Source organism: Colossoma macropomum, unplaced genomic scaffold (genome assembly GCF_904425465.1).
Source record: "Colossoma macropomum unplaced genomic scaffold, Colossoma_macropomum, whole genome shotgun sequence".
NCBI lineage: Eukaryota > Metazoa > Chordata > Actinopteri > Characiformes > Serrasalmidae > Colossoma > Colossoma macropomum.
The window spans coordinates 9,347,468-9,359,748 of record NW_023494794.1 but is presented as its reverse complement, the minus strand read 5'-3'; the positions used below and the strand labels follow the sequence as shown (position 1 = coordinate 9,359,748).

Here is a 12,281-nt window from a genome sequence, read left to right as displayed (position 1 = left end):
GATATATACATGTATTGAGGCATAATCTTTGTAATGGTGCAGCAGACCATGAATCAAAGCTGAATGCCTTTGTGAGAGATTATGAAACTTAAAGAAGTAACTAAAAAATAAGAACTGTGCTCTTCTGATCATTCTTTATTGACACACAAGCTGCCAAACATTCATAGCTTACATAAACTCAAAAGAAGGTGCTTTTTAAAATTGAATCTTATGTTTTTAGGTGTGATTAGTCTTCAAAGGTGGTAGGATCGACTGCTACATGTTGGGATACCTGTGGAGAAAAAATAAGATTAATTAGTAAATTAGTGCATTTAGCTTGTAAGGAAATTTAGCCCGTACAGTTTAGTATCTGCCTAAATCCATAGCACCATTGTAAGTCACCTCACTGAGACAAGAAAAGACATCAGAAATCAGTTAAAGCTGTTAATCCTGTATATAAATTCTAAAATGATTGCAGCACCACAGCCCTGGCATCAAAGGGGAATTCCAGGGTTTTTTTATACTTCCTGTATAATTTATAGGTCCATTGTAGAGAATTGTTCACAGTGGTGGTGATAGGAACCAGATTTCTGAAGCTCTAAGATGCCTCTAAAAGCTCCCTCACAGCAAGTTATTACATTAAGTGGTTATGAATACATTGTCTGATACCTGAGATGTTGTTTCATGACAGTTTTGAGAAGGTTTTGGCCTTAAAAAAGCTATTCATACTGGAGCTACATGCAGGCAAAAAGTCCCTTTTTTCAGATTCACCACTATTTCTCTGTTATCAACATTACATATAAAATCTCCGAAGACACGCGTAGGTTCACTGGTGGTTTTGGATAGTAAAGAAATTGGCTACTTTTGTGTTGTAGTCATGGCGACCCCTGGTTCCTATCACCACCAGTGTAAAGAAATCTGAGTCTCTACAATGAACCGTTTCACATCTAACCACTCTGAGTGACTCAATGTTTACATCTCAAGCCCTGAATTATGCAGCAATTTGAAACATCTGTGGAATTTCCCATTTAAGTTTTGAGGATTCACATTGACATTTTTTAAACACTTTAAACTGCAGGCTTATTTTCCAGTTATTCATCTACTCCAATCTACATCATTGGCATTGCATTTACATCATATTCATTTAGATTTGACCCCTTAAATGACCAGGGCCCATCGGCAGGCCCAAAGGTTTTATTATTGTTACACACTTCTGTGATCTAAGAATAGCTCGGCCAGTTTGAAGTTCCTGTAATTACTGAATAATAAGCCTCAGTATGTAATAAGCCTGGGACTTTAAGGAGTTAAGGGCCTCACTACTTTACCTCATTTTCAAATTACTTAATTTTATATTTTTCCCCATCTAGAGCTCATGTAAGATACTTATAACAGATTCTAATTTCTGCTGTGTTTGTCCCACTGATGCTGGTTTACAGCTCAGTTAGGATGTTTGTGGAGTTACTTGATGTGTAATTCTATTCATCTTATGTACCTGATTAAGAAAAACATTACTGATAAATAATGGCCATTCTAATATAATTTTGGGTCTGACCTTTTCATAAATGACGTCACTTTAGTTCGAAGCTTTATACGTATCAGTAGACAGACATACAAAAACGCCGTAGAAGGCTTTGACTAGAAGGATGTACCTGCTGTACAAGAGTGCCTCACTGCAACCATGCAGAGTTTAAAGCTCGTCTAAGTTCACAGGCCTGAACAGAATGGAAAAGCAGAGCAGGTTAGTATGCTGGATGTTTCTTATGTGTATGTGTATCTGCTGGTTTGTGTTCATATTACATCCTCATCAGTAGGGCTGGGTATCAAAATTCAATAGGTTTTTAATACTTCAACAGAACAGAAGTGTTTCCCACACACAGCTATACTTGGGTGCCATGTTGAGCACTACAAGCTTTCCCATTCATCTTTCAGCCAGTGAATCGTCTCCTCCTCCTTTATAATGTCTCTGGTATTGTTCAGGAGTTGGTGTCAAGGTCAAGGTATCTTTATTGATTTCATTAGCAAAAATGCTCGAATGATACCCAGCCCTCCTCATCAGACGTCTACAGTTGAGACTAGGTTTGCCACCCGTCCAGTTATCCAGTGTCATTTTTATGTTTTCTCCTGGATTATGTGGTTAAAAAAAAACACTTGAAGTATTAAAATCATGTTAGTAAATGGTGTCATTTAACATTATTGGTGTTTTGATGAAGCAAATAAGCAAGGAATTTAAGGCTTGGATGACAAGAGATCCAAACGATTCAACATCTGCAAAATGCAGAATATGTCATTTGTCCCACTAATAGCGTTTCTGCTGTGAGAGCCCATCAGACTTTGTGTGTATTTCAGCCAGTGTGTATGTGTGGTGTGTGTGTGTGTGTGTGGGTGTGTGTGTGTGTGTGTGGGTGCGTGTGTGTGTGTGTGTGTGTGTGTGTGGGTGTGTGTGTGTGTGTGTGTGTGTGTGTGTGTGAGATTTACTTTGCTGCTCGTTTGCTCCCACAGGTCAGTCTTTTGCCTGTCAAAGAAAAACACATTTTGATATCTAAGACAGCCAAATGCATGTCTTCAGTCATGTAACTACTGGGGGCTGGGAAAAGGCCCAGGGTGCGGGAGGCCTGTGGCTTATGGGTCCATCAAACCCCTCACACACTGTCACAATTGCACACCTGTGGCTCACAGAAAGATCCAGTTTCTTAACAACACATCTCAAAATAACGAGTAAATGACACTGTCATTTCTTCATTTATTTAAAGTCGTTTTTAAATGGGGGGAAACTCTTTATGCCTTTCTGTGTGTTTATGTATGCGTTAATATGGACACTCAGACAAGCAAACAAGCTATATTAGTACTCATACAGTACAGTACTGAAAAAATCTGAATCAGTATTATAGCGTAACTATGATAGACAGATAGACAGATAGATAGATAGATAGATAGATAGATAGACAGACAGACAGACAGACAGACCGATCGACCGACCGACCAATAGATAGACAGATAGACAGATAGATAGATAGACTGACAGACAGACAGACAGACAGACAGACAGACAGATAGATAGATAGATAGATAGATAGATAGATAGATACTGACAGACAGACAGACAGATAGATAGATAGATAGATAGATAGATAGACAGATAGATAGATAGACAGACTGATCGACAGACAGATAGATAGATAGACTGATAGACAGACAGACAGATAGGTAGATAGATCTATCAAGAAAAATTGTAAGTTATTTTTTCTAATTTAAATATATGCAATTCAAAAGTTAACCAAAGTACAGCATATTTACAAATTATATAACCTGAAGTTTAAAAAAATGCACTGTACATTATACACATTTATGTATCATCATGTCATTAATGGTAAACTCACAACAACAATACAGTGACTAACAACAAACAACACACAAATGTCAGTGTGGTAACTTACTGAAAATAATGGCGATGCCCAAACAGAAGAGGACAGCGGCGAAGATCAGCCCTCCTCTTCTGATCACCTCATAGTCTCACACACACAAACACAGATAAGCACGACTGACCATCACCAGACCTCACATCACACCAGCTCAGAGGAATAAACACACAGCTCATGTCCACACAGATCACCACTAGATGGCAGCACAAACATTTCCACAGCCATTTGTATTGGTCAGCCTCGCCAGCCATCTCTGCTTCCACTTTAATAGAGCATTAATGAAATGCAGGCCTATTGCTGTGAGAACTGCTTTGGAAAGTTATAGAAGACTTACCATAAGTGAAGTCTTTATCAGAGTAATCAACCGTCTCTAGAAACAGACAAAAACAGGGAATTACAGTTTGTTTAACTGCAAAAAAGGAACTATATAATTGTTGTCTTCAAATATTATTATCTTCAATATTCACTTAACATAAAAATACCTTAAAGATAAGTATCAGTCTTTTTCAGTGGTAGAGCATCAGTATATTTGGCCTAAAGGCAGTTCAGATAGTAGTTAATTAAGTGACGCTTATTATTCCCACAACAGGGAAATTTCACCTCTGCATTTTACCCATTGATGAAACAACACATACACACTAGTGAACACACACACTAGGGGGCAGTGAGCACACTTGCCCGGAGCGGTGGGCAGCCCCATCCACGGCGCCCAGGGAGCAGTTGGGGGTTAGGTGCCTTGCTCAAGGGCCCTTCAGTCACGTACTGTCAGTTTAGGGGATTAAACTGGTGACCTTCCGGTCACAAGGCTAGTTCCCTAACCTCCAGCCCACGACTGCCCCAGAATGTGGTCGTCTATGAAGCTCTAAAATCCTTACATCCCCAAAATTGTCATGTGTTTGGTGTAGTGTTGACACTGAGATCAAAGGCCTGCCTGACGTTAATGTTAGCTCAGTACACACTTCACTGCATGCATCACTACTCTACCATCACGTCTGTTCCAGTTTACTAAGGTTTTTAACATTTCACTGATTTTTCTCCTTCCATCTCCGCAGATCAACGGTTTCCAACACAATTCAGAATGTATCCTGCACCTCCAGATGGCTGTGGAAGGTAATGATCACTTAATAAAATTACTAAGACCATAACTTCAACCACCGCTACCTCTCTAAACCTGACGACTCACATCCTACAGCAGTGCCCCAGGAGTGAGGCTTTCTCTATGGGGCTGTTAGAAGGTTTAGAAAAGACTAGAAAAGCCCCTTTCTGATGATGTATCTTGAAGGTAGGAGGGATTTTGGGGTGTATTTTGGGGGCCAGGCTGATGGTTTGGTTGTATTTATCACCTTGCAGATCAACAACTAGGCTAGCAGTCAGAATTGGTTGACACCACAGAGATTCTCAGTGGCTGTATTTGTGGAATGCATGCTGGGTAATGAGAGAACAGTGATGAAGAAACTGACATGAAGACCTCTGTCAAACTGAGACTGAGGGATGTCATTCTACACAACAGAATAATGCTTAAAACAACACATTAAACTCCTTTTTCAGGCCGGAATGCCCCCTTAACAGAATATTGAAAGCTTCTTAAGATTTTTCTTCTTAGGAAAGCTTTCTTGAATCCACCGCCCTTGAGCTCCAACTGATATTCCACCCATGAATGCCCGTAGAACATGAGGAATCATGTAAACAGGGACGTTTTAGCAGTAATATTTCCAGCCCAACACAGCAGCTCGAGGGTCTTTGGGCAAAGCAATTAAAAATCACTTATATACTTAAATTTACTGTTGCAGAACCGATAGCTTGTTGGCCTGATACGAATCATTTGGCTGGGAAAGCTCTTTTTCAGGTTGCCTGGTTCTCAGCTGCCCTCGCTGTTACTCTGTAGTGCTGTTTACAAGGTGCACCAGCCTCATTTTGGTGATTAGCTGAACCCCAACAGCCCTGTTTTCATCTGTGCAGGTCTACGGAACTAATGCTGCTAAGGTATTTCCCCATTAAGCACAGCTGAGCAAGTGCAGGATTTCAAGAAAATGCAATAAATGAGGATAAGAAACAGGCTGAGAATGAAAGAATAACCTCTTCTTTTATACCTTTGTCACTGGTTAAACGAAGGGCTCACTAAAAAAAATCTAATTTACACAATTTTGCCTTTACAGCAAATGTAGTCAACCAGAAAAGACGTGGTTGGTATCTAAAGCTTCTTTAGTTTTGTGCTGGAGCGAAGAGGCTAACAAGTAAGTCTTGTTACCATAGATTTCGACTGTATTCGCTTTGCAGCTCCAGTGGAAAACTAAAGAAGCCAACTTTAGGCAGACGTCTCAGCCATGTGTGATGGGTAACATTCCCATAAAGCATTGCTGAACTGAGTTGAATTCATGAGGTGTACAAAATCAAAATGTACACCAAAAGAATTCACTTGGTTTCAGATTCGTCTGTCAAATATGGATTAAAACACATTAACACAGTAACTGGACACTGACTTACCTCCCCCCATTGTTCAGGGTCTGTTGCTGTAGTTGTAGATTGTTAAGGCAGGTAGTTGCACTGAGTGGAGCTCAGTATGCGTGAAAGAGGGTGCGAGTTAATACTGATGAGAAAGGGTGCAAGGTCTTCGGAGTGATGTGAGAGTGTTTCTGAGAGGGCGGAGACAAAGAGGGAGTGTGGAGGGGTGTGTTTTCCTTTTTGAGTCATGTAAGAAGGTCAAGGTGGCTAATCTGTACCAAACATCCCATTATAATATCAGATAACTTTGTACACAATGACAAAACAAGGGCATCAAAGGAGCTACCAAGTTGATCAACGAAGACATGTTTGGTGTCTAAATTTTGCTGCTACAGTTTAGCTCTGGAGCTACAAGGCTAACATAGCTGATGTCAATAGTCACCCAAAACCTTTCCATAAATAAACCCTCAAAACGTCTCTAAACCCGCTCAAACAGAATCCAGGTCTTCATTAAGGTTCAGACTTGTTGATGTGGTGGAGGACACAGTGTGACTTTCTGTGAACTTTATAAATAAGTTACATTGTGTTCTAAACCACATCAAGGAGTCTGTATGACGTTAATGAAGTCCTGGCTGCAGGTTGAGTGGATTGAGAGAATGTATGTAAAGAAAAGATATGAGTGACTATTGACTAGTGTTTCTTTGCAGTGTTAGCCGGTAGAATCTCAATTCCAGAACCTACAAATCTAGAACCATGTGAAATAAAATGTCCTCCCTGTTGCGAAGGCCTAGTGATGTTCTTTACATTTACGGCATTTAGCAGACACTCTTATCCAGAGCAACTTACAGTTTGATTTCATTTAACACAGGTAGGTGAAAGTAGTGTTAGGAGTCTTGCCCAAGGACTCTTATTGGTATAGTATAGGGTGCAGCCCAGGCAGGGGATTGAACCCCAGTCTACAGCATAGAAGGCAGAGGTTTTACCCACCACACTATACCAACCACATTTACCCAACATCACTTTCTAACACTCACTTGCCAACAGTTTAGCATAGCTTCAGATGCTCCTCATGCTGGAATATTAGCCATTTGTATAATGTAAAGTAATCTGAAGTAGATTTGCTTATGTGGTTTCTAACACGCTATAACACACACACAGATACACACACACACACACACACACACACACACATACACACAAACTATAGTCTATAAAAACTGCTATCTATGTAGAGACAAAATTCAGGCTTGACAGTGGCTGCTATTACTGTGTTTAGCTTGTACTTTTGTCCATTTTTATATGTGTTGATCTCATGAAGTCACTTACTCGCATTTAGTAGGATAAAAATTATCCACAAGAGGGCACCATTAGTGGTCAATTAGCTATTGATGCTTCCCAAGGGTAAAGCTTTGCATCATAGTTACATTTTCATTCAAAGGATTTTTTACAAAAAAATTTAAACACTTCAAAATGCCTGTCAGTGCAGACTGGAAAGGAAAATTTTCAGTACTATTTCATGAATATTGAAAAAAACCTTTACACAGCTTATACAACTAAAAATGTGATCTATTGCGTAATATTCCAAAGTCTTGCAGTTTGTGCAAAGTCAATAGATTCACACTTGTTAGCTGCACTGTTAAAAACAAGGTTCTTCAAGGGTTCTTTAGTAAAGAATGGTTTCATATAGAACCATGAACACTTTGCATCATGATAGTGTTCTTCAGATTGTTGGAGAATGTGTTTTATATAGGACTACATAGAACCTTTTTGAGTTCCATATAGCACCAAAAATGTCAAGCATGTTACAATAAACGAACCCTTTTTGGTGCTATATTCTCCATCAATCTGAAGAACCCTTTTAAGATGCAAAGAACCCTTTAATTATGCAACAGGTTTTTCGAGTGTTCATAGTTCTTTATAGAAGAAGAACCTAAAAGGGTTGCAATAGAAGAACACTTTTTGGTTCTGTATAGAACCCTTTTCAAAAAGGTTCTATATAGAACCATCTACAACAATCTGAAGAACACTTTCATGATGCAAAGAACCCTTTAATCATGCAAGGGTTTTTTTTTTTTGAGTGTTCATGGTTCTATATAGAAGAAGAACCACAAAAAATATATTCTTCTATATATTGTTACGATGCCAAGCTTGTTACAATAGAAGAACTCTTTTGGGTACTATATAGAACCCTGGTCCTATATAGAACCATCTACAGCACATTCTCCATCGGTCTGAAGAACACTTTCATGGTGCAAAGAACCATTTATGCATACAAAGGGTTATTTAAGTGTTCATGGTTCTATATACAAGGAGAACCACAAAGGGTTCTTCTATTGTTACGATGTGAAGCTTGTTACAATAGAAGAACCCTTTTCAAAAAGGTCCTATATAGAACCCTCTACAGCACATTCTCCATCAGTCTGAAGAACCATTTCATGATGCAAAGAACCATATATGCATGTAAAGGGTTCTTTAAGTGTTCATGGCTCTATATAGGACCATTTTCTTTACTAAAGAACCCTTAAAGAACCATCTTTTAAGAGTGAGTGCAAAACTGGACGCCAAACATGTCTTGGCTGGTCAACTACATTTAGAGTAATGGATTAATTTAATAAATGTGATTTTAACCAACTATTGATTGACTTTCCATTAGGGTTGTGGGAAAAACTCGATTCTTAGATGATCGCGATGCAGACGTGAACGATTCTGAATCGAATGTCAAAAATCGATTTTCTAGATATTTGATTTATAACGTAATGTTGACGCAACGCAAAAGGCGGAACTTGGAAGTGGGTAAGTGCGGCACCCGGAGCCACAACATTTAATGTCCAGTATGTCTCAGTACGAAAACGCTGACTTACTTAGCTCTGCTTTAAGCTTTAACTAGTTATAACCGCTTTCCTCCCCTCTCCACCACAAAACGTTTCCTTAAAAGTAGAACAGTTTCTTGTAAAATGTCTCAGCATCCAGCTGTTTTCCGAGGCTGAAGTCGCTTATTCTCCAGCTTCTTGTTTAAATTTTCCCGTTCCATCTTAAATTCTGCCTGAGGCCCCGAATGTAAATGCGGCACCATTTAAGGTGGAACAGGAGAATTAGAAAGAGAAGCGACTTCATCTTTGTGACTTTTAGTGTTTGACAGTCTCTCACTGCAGATTTAACGTATCAGGAAACCAACTGCGCTGCTTATAAATGTGAACAAGTCCATTCTTCTCCAAATGTTCGTCTTAAATCTATGCCTTTTGGTTCGCTACTAGCTGGGCGAAGCTTCGTTGCTAAGTGACCTGCAGTCTGCATGGCAGTTCTCAGTCTTTCGCCCTGGTTCCCAAAAAAAAGATATTTTACTGACACAGAGAGCCCACCACTCTCTACAACGAGACCAAAACCGTTATAAAGTTATAAAATCACTGAAGAAAACGAGTAGAATGGCTGTAATGTGCTGCATGGTCATCCATGACTACTGGATCTTGTGTCACCCTAACAGCGCATTTTTTCGCAGATGAGTGGCAGCAGCGCCTCATGTGCTCTAAACAGCAGTGAATGAGAGCCTTCTAGTTCACTTGCCACATCACTTCCATTTGATTTATTAATAAAAGATACTGGAAGTAAATTCACTATGGATCATTACAAATACTTTGGTTTAAAACTACCAAGTCCTCTCACAGTTGGAAAATAGAAATCATGTATAGCAAAAAAAGATGCATCGAGATGCATCGATAATCGTTTTATAATCGCATCGCAGCCTCTGAATCGTAAGCGAATCGAATGGTGAGGTGCCTAAAGATTCCCACCCCTACTTTCCATGTATAGCAGAACCTAAAATCAAGGGTAACATGGACTCAGCACATGACTCCGGTATTTGCATGGCCTTTTTCCACTGTTATCACAAGATGAAGGAGAGAGAGAAGTCGTGAGAGAAGGTACGTTCTGTGTCAGTGAGTGGTTAAGCTTTAATCTGGCATATTCAGAAGGACAAATGGAAGACAAAGCTGAACAAACAGAGCAAGTTCATCTTGCCAGCTTCCGCACTCAGTGTTAACCCTCTACTGCATGAATTATTACTTAGACATGATAAAAATGTTTTGTTGTGTTTTTGTTATTTAAAATTGCTTAAATAATGGAAATATTTGAAGAAAAGTAGTAGTGGGTAAATTGTTGCCATAAAAAAAAAGCACCATAAAATCTAATTATTCTCTAAAAACATCCTTTTATTGAAAACGAGACGCAACAAATCCAACTTAGACTTAGTGAAATGTACGACCCAATGTTTACAAATATAGGAAAGTAGTAAAATTTCAATTGGTATTTGGAATGTGTGGTAATAATAACAGTATAATAACATTTCCTGGTCATGTGTTGTTCTAAAGTATTTGTCCTTTCAAAGTAAAAGACGCTTTTTCCACAATTAAATAGCAAAACAGATTTTTTTTACTGCCTTTTAGTAAAATTGAGATAAATTAATTGTTGCCATATGGCAACACCATGCATTAGACAGTTAAACTTTAGTTCTAAGCCTGCTTTTAGAAGCATACTTCTTTTTTTACACACATTTGAGACTTCTGATGTGTTTGAAGTCTGAAGAGCGAGGAATCACACGTTACATGTTTGTTGATTCCCATTTAGACCACAATTAAGTACAAATGGAGCCATTTCAATACATGGCTTTACCCTGACTAAACAAAACCTCACCAAGAACTCATCTTATTTGTCCTCTACAGTCTTCTCTGAGATGTATGCAAGGTTTAGCTTATGGTTCACAGGTGAGGATCCATGCATCGTGGTCTGTGGAGAAGGCCGGGGCAGAAGATCTCGAAGCAGTTTGAGGTAAACATACGATGGCTTGCAGTTTGCACCTGCTAATGGCTGGGTATAAGCACAACTGAGTGACAAACAAGAGACTCCAAAAGGCCTTATGAGGCAAGGTCAATCTCAAAGCCATATCTGGTAGATCATAAATGAATGGTCTGGTAGTTAAATATCAATGAGTTGAGGGATTCTTGCCACAGTTAATCATTGAGGGTTGAGGTGTCTCGCCAAACATCACTTCTTACTCTTGTCAGGGTTGACTGCAGAAGTACACTACATGGCCAGAAGTATGTGGACACTTGACCATCACACCTATGTGACCTTGTTGGATATTCCATTCCAAAACCATGGACAATAGTACAGAATTGAAAGTGGCTATAAGAGCCTCCGCTCTCCTGGGAAGGCTTTCCACAAGTTTTTGGAGTGTGTTAGTAGAAATTTTGTGTCCATTTAGTCAAAAGGACCTTGGTAAGGCTCCACTCAGGGTCTACCACTTTGAGACTGAGCTGTTGACTGAGATGCTTCTATTTTACAATAATAGCACTTACAGTTGACCAGGGCAGATCTAGCAGGGAAGAAATTCAGTGTTTGGACATGCGTGTTTAAATGTGTACTGTTCATAAAGACATTTAATTGCTTAAAATTCTTTTCTAAGACATTTATATTGAGAAAAATAAATGGAAATCCCACCTGTTTTTCAGAATTTCTGCATAATTCTGTCAAAGCCATTCAGAGTGAAATGGTTTATTGTAGAGATACTTACTGATTTTACACCCCATCCAAAACCACTAGTGAATCTACACGTGTCTTCTGAGTTTTTATGTGTAATAATGATGGTAAAATTGTAGTAAATCTGAAATTAAATGTTTTCTGGGGGACTATTTTGCCTTACTGTACCTGCGTGTAGCTCTCTGCTGCAAATGTCTTTTAAAAATAGGTTTTAGGCCGAAAATATATCGTGCAACTATCGTAAACCAATTCATTTTCTGTTTATTACTTTCTGTGAGAGAGATTTTAGAGACGTTAAACTCTTCTGACGTCTGGTTCCTATCACCACCACTGTGAACAATTCTGACTCAGTAGGTTTATCTAGAATGGCCACTTCATGTCGTACCACTCTGAATGACTTTGTTTACATCTTAATAACTGAATTAAATGTCCCCAACCAATAGTCTTCACTATTATTGTATAAAACAAGAAAAAGCACACATACAATTATGAGTCTGCTTCTCTGAGACATGGGCTCGCCTTTCCAACACAAGCACATACAAATACGTGTAAACGTGTGCTTTTAGAAATGTAATTTGGCTGAGACTTTAACCCATAGTTATTTAAACAAGCTAAAAGCAGCAACAGGCCACCTGGAGCGGCTTTAAATGGCCTTCTTCAAGGACATAATGGCAATAACAAGGCATTATCAGGTGGCTTTCAACTCATGACCAATCGGAGGACTGACGAGGCTTTGGACCTCCAGGCTACAACAGTTCTGACTGTAAAGAAATTTCAGCGTATATACACACCACTGTACAGGCCTCATTACCTCGCTGATGTTTCGTGTAATGGTCGATGTTACAGCGCTTGCATTTTGTTCAGGAACAGAGCTGTTTAAAGCTTTGGTGAGTTATTGTAGCCCACAGG

General features: G+C 39.1%; 1 protein-coding gene across 1 annotated transcript; it reads right to left on the bottom strand.

Annotated features, from left to right (window-relative positions):
* Nucleotides 1-198: 198 nt before the first annotated feature.
* fxyd2 (FXYD domain containing ion transport regulator 2) lies at nucleotides 199-6,039 on the bottom strand. The gene is made up of 6 exons (XM_036580108.1): nucleotides 5,883-6,039; nucleotides 3,733-3,768; nucleotides 3,414-3,488; nucleotides 2,455-2,491; nucleotides 1,629-1,691; nucleotides 199-271 (listed from the first exon to the last, which is right to left on the bottom strand). Exons 1-5 carry the CDS (start codon nucleotides 5,890-5,892, stop codon nucleotides 1,667-1,669), a joined length of 183 nt encoding a protein of 60 aa, XP_036436001.1. The 5' UTR covers nucleotides 5,893-6,039; the 3' UTR covers nucleotides 199-271; nucleotides 1,629-1,666.
* Nucleotides 6,040-12,281: the final 6,242 nt, after the last annotated feature.

Bases quoted from the DNA above. Each gene is read 5' to 3' on its own strand.
- fxyd2 (XM_036580108.1), bottom strand. The intron at 3,489-3,732 runs GTAAGTCTTCTA...TGTGTGTGTGAG, and splicing joins TGATAAAGACTTCACTTATG to ACTATGAGGTGATCAGAAGA. The intron at 2,492-3,413 runs GTAAGTTACCAC...TTTCTTTGACAG, and splicing joins GGGCATCGCCATTATTTTCA to GCAAAAGACTGACCTGTGGG.